Genomic DNA, 20,966 nt, shown 5'->3' on the forward strand with positions numbered 1-20,966 from the left:
TCATCTTGCATGCAAATGGCAATATTTCTCAGTTCAGGAACACTACAATTACCATAGTCACCACACAAGAACCTGCAATGACTTACACCAGCCATTTGTCAGAACACACCATGATGCTCATGGGCCCAAAGTAATGGGCTTAAGGTTATTCAATTAAGTTCTCCATGAAATCAAATATGAAACAAAAAGTACCCATTTTCAAGAAAAAGCTGTTCAACCTATTAAAAATTAATATGTCCTCTTCTGCAAATGGATTTCTGGAAATTGTCACCACACATCAATTCTGACTTAACCAAATAATATATAAATATAGAAGTATATTGGTATGTGTATATATAGTATTTTTTCTAAAATTGTGAAATTTATATCTGACATGTCCTATATTTGTGTGTGTGTGTGAATATGCACCAAATCTCCAGACAAATAAATGCATTATTATTATTAGTACATTCAGATTAGTGCCACTTGAAATTAGCACTAGTATTCCAAGGGAATCAATCCTTGAGGAGCCCCTCTTATTTTATTTATCACTGGCCTACCTCTTTCTTTGCCAAAAAGAAATGTAGTTTTGCATGCTGATGATACTTCCAACCTGAATTCTGATGATGTTCCATGTACTCAATTAAAAAGCACAAAAAAATACCAGAAGGGCCATGCCCCTTAGGTGCCAAGCAAACAATTTGACATAAATAATAACAAAACCAGTTTCTTGATATTCCATTATAAAATACCTCCTACCTTAAGGAGCCCATAATTAAAAATTTGCGACCATTCTATCCAACTTTCTATGCCAGTCAAATTCCTGGGATTTTCTTATGTGAGGATTGAGTGGACCACCTACATCAATCATCTATACAACTAACTCCGTACAGGTATATTCTTAGAAAGTTAACAGAAAGAACTACCATTAACAACTTAAAAATGATTTACCATTCCAATATTCACTCACATCTCCCATATGGTATGAATTCTTCTGGAGTGATTGAAGGGCTGCCTCTAAAGCAATTTCAATGCAAAAACAATCTATTGAAGCCATTTTTGGTTATACATTACATCACCAGGTTATTTTAATATCTTAAAATCATTCCCCTCCCTGGTGCTACACTGGTCTGTTTCTGCAAAATCCATCTCTGTCCCGGAGAATCACTACTTTCCATAATTTAACAACCCGAGGCAGAGAGATTATTCATCTAAATGGTCAAAACCTAACCTATTCAATGCAATGTCCTCACCATTTTGCTTTCAAAATTCAAAATAATATTACAAAAATAATTATAACAATTATTTTCCTCACTTCTTGATTTCTATGTCTCTTGAGCATTTAAGCAATGAATACTAATGCTACATCAATCATTAATGTTCAAGTGTATTGACTTTGTTTTTAAGTAGACATTTGATTGTTTGAAGTGGAAATATACATGCAAGGTCATTAATGGATTACTATTGCCATAGCTTAATAATAAATTTTATCTGCTGCCTAATCTAACCTTATCTGCATTGATCTTGACCGAGAAAACTATTTCTGAGTTATTTTATCCATAAAGTCAAAAAAATTAAGTCAGAAAAACCTTGGCAGATTCATGAAATACAGTAGCTATTAAAATTTAGTTTCAATTAATGTTGCACATTTTAGCACAAATTCAATGCAAGTTGATGCCTTACCATACATAACTTTCTACTGTATTTCTGCACATTTGCCAGACTTTGAAGGCATTCCATGACTAATACTTCATTTTCCAAACCACCCACACATTTTGCAAGGAAGAGAAGAAAATACTCAAGTGTAATTAATACAATAACTTCATTAAATAATAAGGGCTTGTAATCCACTATGAACAAATTAATATGCACATTAATTGAACCATTCAGCACATCCATAAAAATATAACGGGCAATATCAAAATTTCATAGGAGAGCCAACTCATAACATCACATCGTTTAATCTCTTTTTCTTGAAAAATAACATAAATTACCTGTGAGCATGCTTTCATTAACAATGCAGTTTCCAGTCAACAACAAAGCATCACAAGGCATCGAGCATCCATTTTCTGGTATTGCAATCATATCTCCTGGTACCAGCATGCTCACTGGTATCTCTTCACAGCCTGAAAATGCAATTAAAATACTTCAAAATTGGATAGCAAAAAGGTCACTAGAGGTTTAAGCAAGCCACAGAGATCCAGAATAGGAATGATCCTGTTTTTAGCATGCATACTGATTTATTTAAACAGAGACTTACTTAACTTTTTCAGGCTCTTAAAGACAAATTTTATACTCCAGATGATGAATTAAGTTAGATCAATTACTGAGAATAAATACTTGGCACGCCAGTGGTTTGCCAATAGATAAATAGTATTCATAAAGTAAAAATATACAAGGGGATGTTGTATAAATGTTATGTTGTTGCATTTAGTTTAAATTATGGTTCAATAATGGATTGTCTCCCATGAGATTCGTAGCAGTAGCATTTAGGGGAGGCGACTGACAGCTAAGGTCATTTGTGTCATTAAGGATGGACAGGAAAGGAGGAAGGGTAGAGAGGAACCCAGCATCAGCATTAATTAGCCTACTCCTAATGGAAGGTACCAAGGGGTCCTCAGCTTAACGCCCCGCCCGATGGTTGGCGTATTCACTCAAAGTTCCCTCCACAAAGCACCTCAAGTAGGGAACAAGATACCAATAAAAAATATTCGACACCACCGGGATTCAAACCCAGGCCCTCTGGTTGAGAAGCAAGTACAAAAGCCACCACACCATCTCAATCCCCAATCGAATTTCATATAATTATGATGATAATATAATATCTTAATTAAGTTACTCATCAGTAAAGTACTTCTCTGTTGATCATAAATATACACATAAACAGAATGTAAACATTGGCATAATGTTCAAATGAGACTTAGTTTATTTTTTAATTAATGGTACACAAAGTAAATGCAATACGCTTCTGAAACAGTAAAATTATCCCTTCTCGCAGTTTTTTTCAGCATACTTGTTTGCATTTACCCTTTTCAACCAATAATTTTGTCACAAATCTCTCTCTTAAATATAACTCAAATTCTACATTTATATCTATTGATGAAGTGATGGTTGATTTAGTCTTTTAGTTATCATCCTATGCTCTTAGAAAAGTCCTTCTGATTTCAATTTTGCCCATAACATACAGTAAAAGACTATTACGGTTAACAGACTTGGTCATCACTGACTGGAAACAACGGACACTTCCATTTCCACTATCCTCTCATTAATTCACAACACGGTTACAGCATAACATTGTCACTGCTGATGCTGACAATATTATGTTGAAATTATACCGAAAAATAACAAGATATGAGAGGAAATGGATATGAGGTAATTTTACTGAATGATATAAGACTTGTTACCAGAAATCCAAGATAAGGAAAAACAGAAATAACACTTATGATGTTTTATGGCATGTAGCTGGGGGTTGCAAAAATGTTAAATAATAGAATTATACAGGATGTTTTAATATTAGAAACAGGGCTTTGAGGAAAATATTTGCAACTTCACTGAAATATAAAAATGTTATGGTAGTAAATTGACTATTATACAAAAGCATGTGCAACAGGGCATGCATTTATCAGCTCTAAACTTCGGCAAAATAACCTTGACCGGCTATGTCCATTACTTTAGAACAACCATCTCAAACATTATACAAATCATTATGCTAAAGCATGATTACTGAAGTAAATCGCTATACTCTTAAAACCATCAATTTCAAATGATGATGCAAATTCAGGGGCAAGCAGGACAAACATTCGCACAGAGAAGGGTATTTTAGAAGATCAAAAAACTTAAATAATGCAAATAATTCATGAGAAGAGTAAACTATATCTACCCAATGCATCATATTAGAATTAAGTTACTTTATCCACTCATGCATATCTCTATGGTGTATCACTTAGTACAATTACTGATCACAATGTTACAATTTGCAACCAATATAAAAGTGCTGTGATATTTAAGGCCCAAAGTAATTGTGTATTCAATTATCACATCTTGAGCATTTCAATCAGACCCAATTTCATCACATGACCATCAAAATAGTGAAATACCTGTATAGCATGTACAACTACAAGTAAAAAAATAGCCTTCAATTTAAATTAATTGAATAATATCACAGGTAAGTTTTTGAACATGAAATTCAAAAAAGTTATTTCACAATCTCTAAGTCAAACTACAGACCTCCATTTCTTCTGCAAACAGCAACAGTCGCAACATGTGAAGACGCAACCATTTCCCTCAGCATCATGCTTTGCTGAAAAAATACAGCAATATAAGTCTTCAGACAAATATCTTTGCGTTAGCTGCAGGTTTTACACCCATGAATATTTCTAAATTATATTTTCATTATTATAAATAAAATATAATACTGGATGTGTTAAGTCAATCTTGATAAAAATTAAGTGCATACTTTAATTAACAAATGCATTAAATGGGCTACCATTCAGGAATTATACTTTCTTATCTTCCCATGACATATGTATATAATTATTAAAAGTCTAACTTTTCCCTTTTTTTTCTTAGCCTGAAACCTGAGAATTGTTTATAAATAACTTTAATTTGCAATGAAAATATAGAATACTGCAAGTGTGATGTAGAAATGATTATATTTGAATGAATATGTAGAAATCACAACTTTTAAATTATGTATTTTGGATACATTTGATCTCCAATACTTCAATTATATTTTTATTCAAAAACTACAGCTAATGCACTCAAATCTAAGCCAAAAAGGAGCCAATTGAAAAACCTGGCTCCTGTACGTGATTTATTACATAATATTGCATACAACAAAGAGGGATCAACTTCCAAGATCTTAATCAATGAAGTTACACGTTAAACAACCAACCCTTGAAATTTTCCTCAAACTTATCGGTATCATTACTTCCCTTTTTTCAACCAGGCATTTATGGTTAATTTTTTAAATACACTCTGCATTTTTATCAAGTTCATTTCAAATTCCAAGAAACTGTCGGAGATGTCATGACAATAACTTTCAACGGAGTCATCTGCTAATTGTGCAATACAATACAACAATTTCAGAGTGTAAAAATCATTTGCCTTAATCAGAATTTAAACCCAGATCCCTCGATTTCATTTCATACACTTGATAACCATTAGCAGTAGTAAATGCGAAGACTGGTCCTATGTGTGCCTTCACCATTTTTATCTCAATAAACTGAGCTACGCTAATCTCAGATGGCGACTACCTAACTAGCTGCCAAGAACTTTGGTCACCACACATTTCAATCTTGTAATCCTACAGCAGTGAAAGACTAGAATCTTTAGCCCTCTGACAACAAAAGCACCCTTACCTCTCCTCTAAGAATGAGGAGTGGTGAAAAGGAGGTAAGTAAGTACTGGAGGAAAATAACAAGGGATGCGAATTATAAATTTTAACAGATTGGTAATATCATCTGCAATATCCCTGCCACTAACAGCAGGGCTACTGGCCATATATCCAAGGATACTCTCAGTCATTTCCTTAGAAAAAACAGGGAAAAAAAAGGGCAATAGTAAAATAAATGCTTACCCTCCTCGTCTCCAACAGGGACACAATGAGAGATAGTGAAGATATGAATATAACACAGCCAGCATAGTAAAAATATTCATCAAGGGCCCATAAAGTAACACTGCCGATTTGAAACAAGTAGAATGGATGAAAAATCTCCTCTAAAAATAAGCGGCCATATGATTTTACTTCGACATCAATTATATTTTCTCCATAAAGACGTAACCTGTAAAATAAAAGGTTGATACATTACTTTTCAAATCATTTTATAGCCATTAACTGCTTCTTCTAACCATAGGGCAAATATATAAATACAGGTACAACATAGAGTAATAACAATAATCACTATTATGATGAAAATAGAGCAGTGAGGTGACAGATGTCTGCCCAGCAAAACTCAATTATTATGAAACCTACATCAAAGGTTTGCAATCAATCACATTAAAATAGGAACATTTTTGTTAAATTGACCAGCATTTTAAGAAATTTGATGGCAATTACAGATGACTATGATATTAAATGATTTTTACACTTTAGAGATAAACTGATTCCTCCTTCATTTTGGCTACCCCTACCAACAAAATTAATTAGTAACAAATACATGAGCATCTAAGCTAAAGTATCTCCCGTAAAAATTTTACTTGCTTCAGCAGGGTAAAGAAATGACATTTCTCATTTTCTTCCAGGCATATATAAATTAGAGAAAGATAAATCAAAGTTTCACTGAATATAAACAGTTGGGGCTTTACCTCTCAATTGCTCTTTTTCACGATTATAAGGACTTCCTAAAATTTTATAAGTTATATTTACAAGTGGGTTGTCCAATAACTCCTGAGAAAATCCATGAGATGGTGTATCAGAAAAGCTTTGCTTTTAGTAAACCTCATCTCTCATTAGACTGCTGTTAAAGTTTCAACCATGCATTATGTGGTTTCACTTTCAAAATCAATTGGAGCAACAAACTTTTGTTCATTTAGAAAAATGGAAAAAATGAGTTTCTTGTGGTGATCAAACACTTTTAACTCAAAGGCTTGACATCATAGGAGATCAAAGCCAAGTTAAATGAAGGATGACATGGCTTTTTGAATTACACATGTAGAAAATATATATGTTTTAGGGCTGCGCAAGGTGAGATGGAAGGATACTGGGGATTGTTGCTGTGATAGTTATATGTAGAGTTATATATAGTGGAGAGGAAGGCAGCCATGGAGTGGTGGCAATGATATTAAACAAAAAGGAAGGAAGAAGCATGGTAAAAAAAACTGTGTAGCTACAGGCATGATGTGGTGGAAGTCGAACATAATGAATCACTGATCGTTGCACTTATCCACTTGATAACATTTATTTAACCGTCCGTAAATAAATGTTATCAAATGTAAAAGTGCTACAATCAGTTATACATGAAGCATGGTAAAAATAGAGCAGGCAACTAACAGAATATTATAAGTAGATGTAAAATCAGAACTGCCACACTTGGTCATTGTTCAGGTCTACATGCCACCAAACAATCTGACGGAGGAAGAAGTCAATAGGGTATACCATCAGCTTGAGATATAATCAAAAGTGCCCCTGGCAGAAAATTTATCATAGTGAAGGGACATTGGAATTCAATGGTAGATGAAGGAAGAGATGGTAGTGAGGTAGGGGATTACAATTTAGGAACAAAGAATGACTGCAGGAAGAAAGCAATTGAGTTCTGCAGGAGACAGGGGTTAATCATAACCAAAACCTGGTTCAGACGCCACAAAGGTGTAGGTATTCATGGGAAATGTCATGTGACTCGGAAAGGTATCAGTTAGACTATATTATGGAAAGGCACAGATTTCGGAACAGCATTATATATGCACACAGTTTCCCGGGAGTAGATATGGACTCCGATCACAGTTACCAGTCCTATAAGATGCACCCTGATTTTTCAGGTGGGAATTTAACAAAAAAAAACTTGCATTGGAAAGAAAAATATCAAAGTATTTTGATGTTAACACTACAGATGAATTGTTAAATTTAAAATAAGCAAATATACTTGACACTTTCAGGCTTCAATTTGTGGAAATGCTTGATGTCCATATTAAATGATTTTGTAATTTTTCACAGACTCCCTTTTATATACAGGGCAGTTCACCATCTCGCGGCATCATTTGGTACAAGTTTGGTTCACATGCAGAAGGTGTATACTCTTAGGACAGAGGAGAGGGAGGGTTAAAAGTTGAAAGTGCAGGTCGGGGTTTTTCGGGTAATTTTCCACAGACTTAAGTCTGCGGAAAATGACCAACTCATTTAATATAGACATAAAACAATTCCACAAAGTAAAGCCTCAAAGTGTAAAGTATATTGTTTTCGGGTCTGCTAAGGGCCTTTGAATCTTGAGTTGCTTGAGAGCAACCATTTTTTTTAGGGAGAATAGGCAGTATATCTGGGACAAAATTGTCAGTGTGTTTACAACCTATGAGGTGTTTTGCAAAGAGGTTTTCCAAACTAGATTAGAGTTGCACACATTTCTAGTGGCTATATTCGTGATTTTCCTAAGTTCATTTTTGAAATTTGTATGGGAAAGGTAGGAGTGTAGGAGCCAGTTGATCATCGAATGGAGGGCTGCATATTTGTAAGAAAAATGATGGGTAGAATCATTGGGAATTATATGATCCATAAATGGAGGTTTCCTGTAAATAGAGAACTTGTACCTGATTATGCTGCAAGTCAATGAAATGTGTTATACCTTAAAATAAAGTCTAAGGAAAATCACACATTCATTTAAAAATAAGCAGCTACACATATGTCAATGTTTATTCATCATAGCATCCCAGGAATTCGAGATCACTCGGCTAAATGCCTTTAAGCTGCCTTGTTACTGCATTCTGATAAGTAATTCATGAATTCAAGTTTTAATGCAATACTGTACGACAATCTTCTATCTTAAGATCCCATGAGGTAAATATCATTTTAACTTTTTATGCAATGCTTAGTTTCTGTCATTATTTTGATATTATCAAAATTTATATTAAGAGCAATCATTTTCTATGCCTATATGACAGTCTTATACTACTTAAGGTTGAATGCCTGTAGACTCCAAGTTTATTGGGCTAGGTACAATGTATTTACATATTAGCAGAAGGGCATCATCCCCATTAGCAAGCTAAGAACATTAAGTTCCATGACAGCACCACATGTGAAATGAAATAAAACGTGCTACATTGCATTAATTTATGATTTAATTTTGCAATGTATTTCAGAAGTACTTTCAATGAAATATTAAAACTCTCTTGTTTCCTAGTGACTCCTAACAGTGATATTGTCAAGATTTGTAATAAAGATATTCATTTCCTATGCCAGTTATGGGAAAAAATAGTTAATTGTAACTATTTTCCAGTCGAATCGGCTTGTACTTATAGGTCAAGGTTATACCCAAATACCCCAGGCCCATAAGTCACTGGATGATTATACAGTAAAAAAAAGTGTGCCTTAAAGGTGAGGAAATACGGTAGTCATTTGGAAGAGCAGCAAGAGATTCAACAAGATAAATCAGGGATGGTAGTTTAGGAAAGGGAATGCAGAAGTATTAATTGGATTGACAAGTAAGAAGTATCAGGAAGCTGTAGATAAATTCATAAGGGAAGAAAGGGAGTACTATAGGGAATATGAGTATCCATAAGGGATATGTGAAGCCACCAACAAAAATATAGGAACTGTAAATAATAAAAGGTAAAATAAAGCCGGAATTAGAGACAAGATGGTTAGAAAGATAGACAAGAGAAGATGGAAGGTTATAAATGCAGAGTAAGGCAGAAGGAACAATAAAGAACTCAATAATAAATTGAGATATAGATAAATGAGCAAGAAAGAAGCAAGGTGATCGACTCAGGGCAAGGATATGGAAAACTTGCAGAGGAAGGGTAACAGGATGGCTAAAACCATTTCAGGTAGCAAGAACGGAAAATCTGAGCTATCAATCAAAGATAGGTCAAGCATAATAATAGTTGAAAAAGAAGAGATCCAGGAGAGACAGAAGGAATATACAGAAGAACTTTATGTTAATGACATTACACCAGAAAGCTTAGACATGGAAAGAGAATATGAAATAATTGAGAATTGTAATAGAACAATTGTATTTATTACAAATTGAGATGGGTCACAAAAAGGACAAAAGAAGCATGGTGGAAGATGCAGTGCAAGGATATGGAAAGTTTGCAGAGGAAGGGTGAAATCGATGTGCTATACAAGAAGGTTAACACACTATTGGGTGGTAGGAAAGGCAAACCTGAGTTAAAAGTTAGAAATAAGTCAGGTAAATTAATAGTTGAAACAGAAAAGATCTAAGAGAGGTGGAAGGAATATATAGAAAAACTGTATGGTATAGAACTTTAGCCAGCAAGATTAGACACAGAAGAATTGAAATATGAAGTAGATGAGGATAGCTTGGGTCCAGGCATACTTGAAGATGAGATAGAAAGGGCACTAAATGAGATGAAATCAAATAAGGTCGCAGGGGTAGACAACTTTCCGGCAGAACTACTTAAAGGTTTGGAAAAATGTGGGAGGAAGAGTCTATATGGACTAATTTGTAGCATCTATGAGGGTGGCATCTGGCTTGAAGACTTTGTATGATGAATGTTTGTTCATATCGCAAACAAGGTAAAGGCTACATCATGTGAGGACTACAGAACAATAACTTTGATTTTGCATGCAGCTAAGAGGTTCTCTGGATCATTAACCAAAGGATGGTGAGCAAGGCAAATTATTTCTTAAGGAATGATCAGTTTGGGTTCAAGAAGTGAAGAGGCATCATGATGCCATTGAAGTAATGATATCACTAATCAAGAGGAATAGAGAATACAATCAAGACAGTTGCCCATTTTGTAGCATTCTAAAAGGCATTTGATACAGTGGATTGGGAAAAACCAACAAATATAGTGCCTATTATAAATATGAATAGATTGGAGGATTAGGAGGCTAATCTGCAACCTGTACGTCTCAGACTGCTCAGGTGTGAGCGGTGGATACAGAGTTCGGATGGGCAGTGTTATGAAGAGGAGTACCACAGGGTTGTCCATTATCACCTGTGCTGTTCAATGTATATTTGGAGAAAATGATTAAAGAGGCATGGGAAGAACTGGGAATAGGAATGAAAGTCAGTCAAATTCATAAAATCAGTTAAGTATATTGATGACCAAGCTTTAGTTTGTCAGTCAGCCAAGGGATTGCAAGAATTGCTGAGTGAATTGGAAATTCAGTGCAATAGATATGGGATGAGATTAAATGTAAATAAAGCAAAGGTAATGTGGTTTTCCAGAGAGAGAAAGGCTAAGTTAAATGTTAAAATAGGAGGGCAAAATATATAGCCAGTGGAAAAGTTTACGTATCTTGGAAGTGTTGTGGACCAAAATGGTCAAAGTACTGGAATGTGAGGAGAAAAACTGCACTAAGCAATGACGTTTTCACAAGGAGGAGGGAGTTGATAGCTGGGAATTGAGTAAGGATGTTGAGAAAAGCCTTGTCAAAACTTTGATATAAAGTGTAGTTATGTTTGGTATGGAAACATGGTCATTGAAGCAAGATGATCGACATAGATTGGAGGTTTTTGAAATGTGGATGAGTAGCAGGATGGAGAAGGTGAAGTGCACAGAAAGGAAAACAAATAAGGAAGTGCCGGGTATGGTAGGAGAGGAGAGGGGATTTTTGGGAAAAATCATAATGAGACAGAAAAAACGGATGCAAAGCATATTGATTGGCAATGGGATGTTGATTACTGTGATAGAGGGGAGACTTTTTGGCAAACAAGTAAGAGGCAGGAAAGGATAGAAATGTTGGAAGGAATGGGGGAGAAAGGAAGTACAATAATATAAAGAGGGGCATATTGTAGAGTAGAATGTTGGGTTATGCTTTGCCAAAAAAATTATTTAGTAAATCACTGTCAGATTTTTGAAGCCAAAAAGCACTACATTGACCTTTGGTAATGTGAGGTGAGGCATTTAAACTTTAAGTGCATGCACAAATTGCATAATGCCCAGGATACACACACAACTATATATCAATGCTAAATGGTACCTGGTCATATATATGTCACATATATATTAAAATTGTATTAATAAATGAAAATAATCTTCTCAGTGCCATTGCAAAACTAAATTCGAAAAGATTTTATTGAATGGAAAAACAATTTCAGTGTTATTGGCTTTATACAGTTCATTAGGAGGAGGAGGTTAACTTTTTACTACATGACCAAATTATTGACGAAAAATTGAAACCCCTGTACCTTGTGGTCTCGACTATTTTGTGACCTTTGATCACTCAAAACCATTCCGTGAATGTTGTCGATCATTCTGGAGGAAGTCACTTTCACTGGTCGTCCCGAATAATGTTTACCATTTATAAGTTGGCAGTTTTAATTAGTAGTGTTAAATTTCCAAAGAAACTCAATTTTCTAAATAAACACAAGTTTGTTTGCTTCAACCGACTATAAAAGTGAAACAATGGAATGGATATGGCTGATACTTCAACAGCACTCAAGGGAGAGATAAGGTTTACCAAAAGCAAACCTTAACAATTTACACGTGCTTTATCTTCGATTTTCTAAGAGCTTTTTGAAGGAGCCATATAATGTTTACTCCTTGTTTTTAGTATTTTTTTCTCCATCAATCACACATTCTCCTCTTTCCTTCTTTCATCAATCTTTCTAAGCATTTCCTCTTATGCATGGCTTCCTAACCCCTTTTCTACTAACCTTAATTATTATTTCATTATCTGTGCTCTTTATTCTTTGCATGAGATATTCTAATTTTTATTCCATTGTGGCAATACCCTTATTCTCATTCAGTAAGTTATCAACTCTCTCCTGGTACTCATTCCGTTTCACCCCAGTTCAGTTTTTTCATTTCATTTTCTTGTATTACTTCCCTTCTTCATTCATTAAAATTTAACATCACATTTCATGGGCACTACATTATAATCCGAATCTATATAGGCTCTTTGGAAGTTGTGTGAATTAATCACAGTATTCCTAATCTATGCCAAATCATAACATAGTCTAACTAATATTTTTCTGTATCTCTTGGTATTTTACATGTGTACCAACATCTACATTGCTGTTGGTTATAATAAAACTATTTCTCCTGAAAAACTCTATAGTTTTCCCCCAAATGGTTATTTCTATCTCCTCACCATAATCTCCCGGCTTTATTTGGTCACTCCCATCTGCTTTCCAATAATTTTTTTTCTTCCATGTACATTTGCAATCATTTGGCCTAAACGATTGTATATGCTATCAACTTCTCCCTCCTCATGACAGCTGGTTGATATGGACACCTGTATTGCCTCTAGATTGAATGGGTCTGCTATTATTTCTACTAATATTATTTCATAGCATACCTATTCATTTCCACTACCCTTCTCTCCAGTTTTCTATTTTCCCTGCCATCTTTCCATTACACCTTGCATAGGCCTAACATGTCTATATTTTCTATTTCTCTTACTTAATGTTTTCCTGTCCTCAGCATCACCCCAACATTCCTAGTCCTTTTTTTCATTGTGACAATCCTTTTTTGTCTCTTCTTTTCTGCTGACATACATTCAGTTGTACAAAGACTTTAAGCATAATTTGTTAGGACCAAGGAGGAATTGCTTTTCCTGCTGCCAGGCACTACACTTGGCCATAGGTGCTGAGTCTCATGCCTCTCAGGGCTAATAATCATATTAGGTTCATCTCTTCTTGTGAGATATCATTGAAGTAGTTCTTGATTGTCTTCCTCAGAAGTGTTTTAATATAATGCCATTGCTGAAATGGCTACCCCACAGGGGTCCTTTGAAACGAAAGAACCAAAATTAACTTGTGATAGTTGAATATTTTTCTGACTACAAAATTTTCAAATGATACGATGTCAATTGTGGATCCCTTTCCAAACATGAGAGGAGAATGAATGAATAGGTGCTATCTTTGAGTTATGGAAAGGAAGTTTTTGCAGGAAATTCAAAATAAGTAAGGATATGGATTGGTCAAATATTGAGAGGTGGTGTTGGGGATGTCTGAAAATGAGCCATCCTATTAGTTGTGAAATTAAAATAAAGTCGATATAAAACAGAATATAAAAACTACTCTGAACTTACAGAATCTCTTGCTCCTCTGCAGTATGACCACGAGATTCCTCAAGAAGCTCTACAAGCTTCTTAGCCTCTCCATCTTCACCTTGAATGCCATGAAGCTTTTGAAAAAACTGGATTTCAGGTTTCCAGATGTAGCGCACAAGGTGGTAAGAAAAATAACAAACAGGATCACCAGCAGTTGCATCTCCATGAAAAACTCTGCTTACACTATACTGTCCATTTGAACTCTGAAATTACGTGCAAATGAGAAGGGTGATATCAGTTCAAGCACCCTGTGGCAATCAACATTTCTTTCAGAGGTATATCATACAGGAAATACATGACTTATAAAAATGCCAAGTATATGCCCAATCTGGTACATGTATTGAAGATAAATGAAAATTTCAGATATTAAAAAATAAAAGTTAATAACATGCAAAATAAACGGAAATTTGAAATTTAAACAAAAACAACAGTATCAAAAAATAAATATGCCACTGTTTAACAAACACTTGGGGATAACACGACTCGGGATTAAGTTTCTGAGGGCAAGTTTACCCTCGAACATTTTCTCTGAATCTCAATTAGCTCAGCTGAGTATTGAATTTGTAAAGCCCAAGTTCTATTCATTCTAACCCTTTCTTGTAATTTCCAATAACTAAATATGCTTTTAACCAATCATTTTTACATATCACAACACACATGAGATTTGGTAAACTGGACTACAGAAAAATGACACATTTGTACTTTTCTGAGCTAACCTTCAAATAAAATATCGTTAATATCAATGGAAAAATAATTTCGTAGATCCTCAAAAATGAATTTTTCTTCTTTTCTAATTTTATATTAATCTGAACTAAACCGAAAATCTACACCAACCTTGATTAGCATAACATCAGCTTCAGATAAGTTGCATCTCCTGCACTGGGCATATATCTTCCACTGCTTACACCAATGTGAGATGAGAAATGGGATTCCCAACAGCAAAAATGTGAAAATGTAAAACAAAAATGTTTTGCAACAACTGTATTTATAACTGTAACATTCCAATTTCCCATGATCTCCCGAATCTAATATTTGAAAGTCATCTCCTTGAATTCGTTCGTAGGGCTGCCTACGGACTAAATGGAACGAAAAAGATGTGATCATTTAAAATATGTTGACATAATATGACTCAATTTTTTCCATTCATTGGTTTTCTCTCGGACAAATACGAAGAAACTCTGACAGGGTGTCTTACAAATATTTTCCAAACCCACCTGGCATGGCAGCGTTGTCCAACATTTTAATATTTCTCGTTGCTGCTCAATAAATACATTATCCGAAGTTTGCGTGAATGGGTAATATCAGGTAACGTCCCACTTAAAGTCCATACCCTAGAAGTATCATATTATGAGACGACCATATCTAATAAAGTACACGATTATTAAAATAATACACTGTTGTCATCCCCAAAAAGAGAGAGTTTTACATATTTCAGGTTCAACTGCTAGTATAAAACGTCAAGAGAATATCAGAAACAAGTAATATTATGCAATGAAAACTTAATACCATACGAAAGTAAAATATTGACTAATAATCACCTGACTATTGTAAAATAGTCGAGGTTCAACAGCTCATCATTCCACGATACTTCAAACAAATTAATTAAATAATATGTGCTTAGGTGCCATTGCTTATTTACCTTGCGAAGGCTGTTTAAAAGGATTCTACATTTGGCATTTTGTGGATTTATTACGAAATCAATTATTCGTGGAAACAACGCAAACGCGTAAGCTCGTTTCACTTGTTTATATTTGAATGATTATATAATCTTCGCTCAAGAGCGAAATAATGGCAAACGAGAAGTTCGAATAATTTATTATTATTATATTTATTGTGGGTTTTAGATGTTTTCCGGGACGTTTTAGACGAAAAGCACGAAACAACAAGTTCCCAAAGTAAAATAAGTAATTAACTGAAGTTAACCCACTAAGAGCACGTACACAACTCCGTTACGGGCGGTACTGAGTATGCCAGTTATACCAACACACATATTGTTCCACAAACAATACAAATATATATCTCCCTGACCAGCTTAACAGCGACCATTGTTCTCCCTAAAACTGCCACAGTACACTGAGTAGAGTACTCCCTCTATGCGTCTGCATACGTAAACCCAATGTGTATGACCTAGTGTAGATCCAGGGCTCCCATTCATGACAACGACACTTGACTGAAGTTGGTCCACGACGGTAATCGTTTTTTCTATTGGGTTTGCCAAGTATGATTCATTACCTCATAAACAATGACATTTTTATTTTTAAAATGTTCCAATTAAAATAAATAGTACTCCCTCTATTCGCCTCGGTACGGAACACCTGTGCTCATGGACCTTGCTCCTTGGGGGCTTACTGTTCTTGACGAGATTCATCTTTTCAATTAAGAGTCTGATGAATTTTTCCTCATTATATCTCAGCTATACTTATCGATGTCATGATACTATGTATCCATGAAAGAATCGGTGAAAGTGTTAATTTTATCGAGGTAGCGGAAGACACGAATTTGATGAAAAAATTGTCGAGGGGCAGTTTCTTCTCTCGTTTCTTTATGCCTCTATCTAATACGTGCAGTACTCTGTTTACTATCAGGCCCAGCGCCGGATCATTTACTTCCTTATTTTCTACAAGATACGTAAAGCGAGTTTTAACGCCTTTATCTTCACGAAGATGCTCATCCCAATGCTTGCTGGGTCTGCGCGACCTTTTGCTTCTTTGAGGAGGGGGATTAAAAACTGCCGCTTTCGGTGGGGGTTTGAGTTTTTTTTGTTCATAGTAATGTTCGCGTCACTTGTATTCTACCGATTCTAAGGAGACACCTGCTTTTTTTGCTGCTACTTTCCCGGCTCCTTTTTTCCGTTTGGGGGAATCCCCACCCACTCGTGTGTCCTTTCTGATGTTTTCCTTTTAATTTTGCCAGCTATTACTTGCCCTCCGTACTCCTGTTCAGTTCAATGTCCACTTAAAGAATTTCAATGTCCTCGTTCATCTACTCCCAGTCCAACAGGGAGTTATATTCTTCTCATTTTGAGAGTCCGCTAAATATTTTCTTTACGAGTCGCGCAGCCTGTCCTTCGTGAATTTCTCGCTTTTGGGCGATCTTTTTAGTGCTCACTTATGACATATTAATCTAGGCACTGTGTGTTTCCAAATGTTCGGAATGTAATGTCAGAGACTGGCTCTAGGGCCAATTTCATTTAAGTAAACGAAGTGCCGTCACCACGGTTAATTTTGGTCACTAGAAACTCGGATTAAAAGAATCTTTGGAGACTCCTTTCTTCAAACAAATAGAAGGGCCCGATTGGTCAATAGAGAAAAATGACCTAATCCCCATGCCCTCGATTTCAGCAGAGACAATGATTTGTCAATGCCGAGAGGAAGCGAACCTCAACAATTGAGAGTAAATGTCGTATTATCTGCAGTACTTACTCAGTTTAGGTTGGATACACCAATTTAGTATCGCAATGATTCTCTGCCTTTCATTTCCTACTGGTGTTGTCTCGTATATTTCAATTCAGAAATGGATTGAATGCGAGTGTGCATTTCCGGGAATTCACAAGATAGGAATTTGTCCTTGTAGAATCGATTTCCAATATTGATGGGCATCCCATTAATATTTGAACTCTATAACTGCCCAACATTTGCTCCTTTATCATAGTTCTGCTCATACATAAGCGGTTACTTGCAGCAATGATTGGGGATTCAGCATGCAATGCATTGTGGAAGCTTGAAATTCATGTCACCCCATCCAAACAAAGACCTTTCTGTAGGGATGAGCTTGTTTTGTCTCAATTCTTCGGGACGTTACAGTTTTCCAATTTAATTTCAATTTTTCTGTCATCCCATTCCCTTCAGAGCAGTAGTCAAAAACCTTTCCACGTAATGATACTTAGTTCTCCATTATTTCTTCCACTGCAGGGCCAGTGAATTGGTGAATAGGCCCTGCTGCAGGGCAGCAGGGCCTATTCACCAAATGATTCTATCAATTCAAGGTGAAAAGGTTATTAGTATATTAGGATTCACAGGAATAAAATTTTTTAATAGCATATAGATCCAAACATGCTATATTCACAGCCCCATCAAGATTGCCCTTGCTTACTCAAGTATATTCACTAATTAAGCTAAACGATGACACATACAAGGCCTTCCTAAAATTTCCCACAAATAAGCCTAATAATAAAAATTGATATTTCCAGGGCCAGTTATTGCAGCAAATGATGAAAGATTATCTTTTATTGCACCTAAATCCACAAAAAATAAAACAGGTAACTGGTTGTTTAGTGTACATATTTCTGCAAGCTCTAAAATATGTATTAATCAAACTTATGATTTTGCTGATTTTATTCCACTGTTCTCATTATATACACTCTAAAAAAATTCACATTGCCAACAAAACGGTTGTTCAAAATGTTTACTCGATACTACAGATTCAACATATGGGTCTAATGAAAATGTGTTTCAATTCAAACTTTATAGGCAACAATGCTTCTCTTCCCGATACATTCTCCCATAAAGAACCAGAAGCAAACTTCAGCAGTCACCAAGGTATTTAGCCAGGCTTCCTGCAAAAAAAAAAGAATAAAAGTAATAAATGGCAACTTATTGATAGCCCACAAACATGAATCACAACCTGAACTAACTACTCAACACAAAACACCGGTTTCTTTTATGACTTTATAAACTTACTTTACTGGATTACTAAGAACAGGCCATTAATAGTATGATATACCTAAAACAAGTAATTGAAAACATTTTTTTTCAAAAGATCTTGGTCTTCGGTCATGAAAAGGCCTTGATTTAGGATGAGGATTGAAATTAAACCATTTAATAGATGAAATGTTTTTTTTATGCGTGATGTGAACAGTTTCAAAATGCTTTAGATAAGTACAAGGCACTTAAAGTTTACTTTTGACCCCAAGGGATCATTGGGACATTATTTCAGCAGACCAGATAAAAAATATTATTAAAAATAATAATTTGAAGTGAGTAACTTATAAAACACCTAAATACTACTTCCCTAAAAAAATTTGCCATCACAATACCAATACAGCACCACAAAAGTTTTGATTATGTTGTCACCTCCAATTTCATTTGACCACTCTGAATAAATCACAAAAATCTAAGATTCATATCCTAGGTCACTCTTACCTCACGCCCTACGTAGATTTTGCAAGGTATTCTCTTCAGGAAGGAACAAAGCTATCATGATGGTAGCAAAATAGAATCAACAAGAATACATTTGACAAAGCAATATCGTATAAATTTCTTTCAAATTTGCAATAGTTTTTAAAACGGCTATGTTGTTCTATTAAGTTTCAGGTACATATTTGAATTCAATTTCGCTGACATTAAATAGCTCCAGAGCCTTCTTTGTAATAAAACTACTTATCAAGGCATGAAAAATGACCACGCTTGCGGACATTCAATATGAGAAGTCTAAATATTTCTAGAAAAATTAATTAAAAATTTTCTCATGTGAATCAATAAAAAATTTTCCCATGCATTGTAACCGGAGATGCAATATCAATGACGACTTATATGGTGAGGAAAATTGGTCAATGAAAAAGTTATAAATATTCTACCAGATGAGAAAATTCTTAATTCTATCTAAGTATTTATCTGATTTCAAAGTTCATTCATATACTATTTGAGTATCTTCCCAAAGGTCACACAAACAACAATGCCATGATACACCAGTGATTCGCCACGATCCTTAGCTTTCAACCATTTTTCATGATACCAGAAAAGTATGGAATGCCCTGTGGGTGCATTTTCTTACCCGGACTGTAAGCTGCTTCCACTTCCCGGTTCGAAAACCTGACATAAGCCTTTGGATTCCGGAGCGAATCTGGGGGATCTCTGCTGGGGTTGGCGGGGCAAGTTCTACTTTGGCGTACTTCAGGAAAGTCTGGAATTTTGGTTGGGCATCGTCCAAGAGAGCTATAAAAAAAGAATTAAAATGCAATTCTAGAATTTGTGAAAAATTGTCTGGGTAAATATTTATATAAAGTAATGTCTTCCTAAAACCAAATTCGCCATAAAATGTAACTTAATGGGATATAATAGATTAACTTTTTAACTATTCAAAAACGCTATATTAGAAGAACTGCCAAATTAAGCGCGTCTTAGGGTAGAAGTGCAGTGTTGGTGCACAGCACTAACATTCACTTGCCGGATAACTGAGACACAAAATCCATTTTCTGTGGTTACGTAGTAAATAATATTCAGGTATTCTAATCAACTTGGAACCTTATCCAAAACTAGTTTCATGACTTCGGCAACATCACAAAATAATGCTTCGCCATTAAATTTTCGGATTTAATCTTATTAACTTTCCCAAGATATATATAGCTATTAAAAAAGTTGCCATGAAATTGACATTATTACTGAAGTAAATTAAATTAACGGATATTAAGACATGAATGTATCAATTAAATAGTAGTTGGCATATTACAAATGTTCAAAATATAACTTCAACGATGACGTATGCTCAAACATTAGTTGAAGGCTGCACAACCTCAATCAAAATAATTCTATTGATAATTTACATATCAAGAAATCTTAACAGATTGATGGTTACTATAATTACAATGTCATACTATTTTCTAAGAACTTGTATGCTAACCACTTCAACATTACCAGAACAAAATTTAATCAAAATATACCTATTTAATGGCGCTACTTAAGTCTAAAGGATCACAAAGGGCTGATTAGCATGAAATTTTAATTTCCAAAATAAGCCTTGCATCTCTTGCAACAACCGAAAAAAGATACTAATTCCATAACTAGGCTTCCGAGAAAACATTTAAATGAACATTCGTATTCATAAACCCTTGAGATTATGGACTGCTCTAAATGTGACTCTATCGACACTTCTGCCACCCCCATGCAGAACAATAACAATGGAATGCACAAGCAAATGTACAGGTATTGTCAGCAAATGAATTAGTTCAAATATTTAATTAATACCTTTAATCATCACCGGCCCTTTGGAGCTCAAACTTTGGATTGCTTTCGCCATTTTTGCCAGACAAGTGAAGAACGAGAAAAAATCATGCATTGTGGGTCGAGACGTCTTGGATTGGTCTGCAATACAACGTTGCCAAATGGGTAACATGATTCTCCCATTGCTGTTTAAAGAGGTCAATTCAAATGGCCGATTAACCTTTACATGGCTACAACTTTATTTAGAATTTAAATCATATCAAATATTTTTGTAATAGATCAGAATTTCAGCTTTTCGTTTTGGATTCATCTTTGCCATCACCATCAGTACCAGTTCGCATATTCCCAACATGATTTCCATCTCCCATTTTCTT

At 35.0% G+C, this 20,966-nt stretch overlaps 2 protein-coding genes across 6 annotated transcripts in view; both read right to left on the reverse strand.

The window, feature by feature from the left end:
• The window catches only part of LOC139700055 (polyamine-transporting ATPase 13A3-like), a 62,602-nt gene extending 46,882 nt beyond the window's left edge, over positions 1-15,720 (reverse strand). Inside the window, exons 1-7 of one of the 5 annotated variants that reach the window (XM_071598530.1) lie at positions 15,595-15,720; positions 14,869-14,985; positions 14,489-14,730; positions 13,634-13,857; positions 5,558-5,762; positions 4,207-4,279; positions 1,974-2,105 (exon numbers count right to left, since the gene is read on the reverse strand). In XM_071598530.1, coding sequence (XP_071454631.1) covers positions 1,974-2,105; positions 4,207-4,279; positions 5,558-5,762; positions 13,634-13,857; positions 14,489-14,730; positions 14,869-14,893 — 901 coding nt within the window. In that variant the 5' untranslated portion in view covers positions 14,894-14,985; positions 15,595-15,720. Of the gene's footprint in view, positions 1-1,973; positions 2,106-4,206; positions 4,280-5,557; positions 5,763-13,633; positions 13,858-14,488; positions 14,731-14,868; positions 14,986-15,080; positions 15,101-15,192; positions 15,510-15,594 lie in introns of those variants that run through there. The other 4 variants (XM_071598528.1, XM_071598532.1, XM_071598529.1 and 1 more) reach the window with 4 other exon arrangements.
• A 2,250-nt stretch (positions 15,721-17,970) lies between these two features.
• ATPsynG (ATP synthase, subunit G) lies at positions 17,971-20,720 on the reverse strand. Its single transcript, XM_071597459.1, has 3 exons — positions 20,617-20,720; positions 19,427-19,587; positions 17,971-18,209 (listed from the first exon to the last, which is right to left on the reverse strand). Exons 1-3 carry the CDS (start codon positions 20,705-20,707, stop codon positions 18,111-18,113), a joined length of 351 nt encoding a protein of 116 aa, XP_071453560.1. The 5' UTR covers positions 20,708-20,720; the 3' UTR covers positions 17,971-18,110.
• Positions 20,721-20,966: the final 246 nt, after the last annotated feature.

This window comes from Hetaerina americana, unplaced genomic scaffold, assembly GCF_022747635.1.
Source record: "Hetaerina americana unplaced genomic scaffold, ioHetAmer1.1.p SCAF_10, whole genome shotgun sequence".
NCBI classification, from domain to species: domain Eukaryota; kingdom Metazoa; phylum Arthropoda; class Insecta; order Odonata; family Calopterygidae; genus Hetaerina; species Hetaerina americana.

What these genes read in the sequence shown, in the direction of transcription:
- ATPsynG (XM_071597459.1), bottom strand. Translation starts at nt 20,707, where the DNA reads ATGCATGATTTTTTCTCGTTCTTCACTTGTCTGGCAAAAATGGCGAAA. An exon ending in AGGGCCGGTGATGATTAAAG is followed by an intron (nt 19,588 to 20,616) that starts GTATTAATTAAA and finishes CTTTTTTTATAG; the next exon opens with CTCTCTTGGACGATGCCCAA. An exon ending in GGAAGCAGCTTACAGTCCGG is followed by an intron (nt 18,210 to 19,426) that starts GTAAGAAAATGC and finishes TTTTTTTTGCAG; the next exon opens with GAAGCCTGGCTAAATACCTT.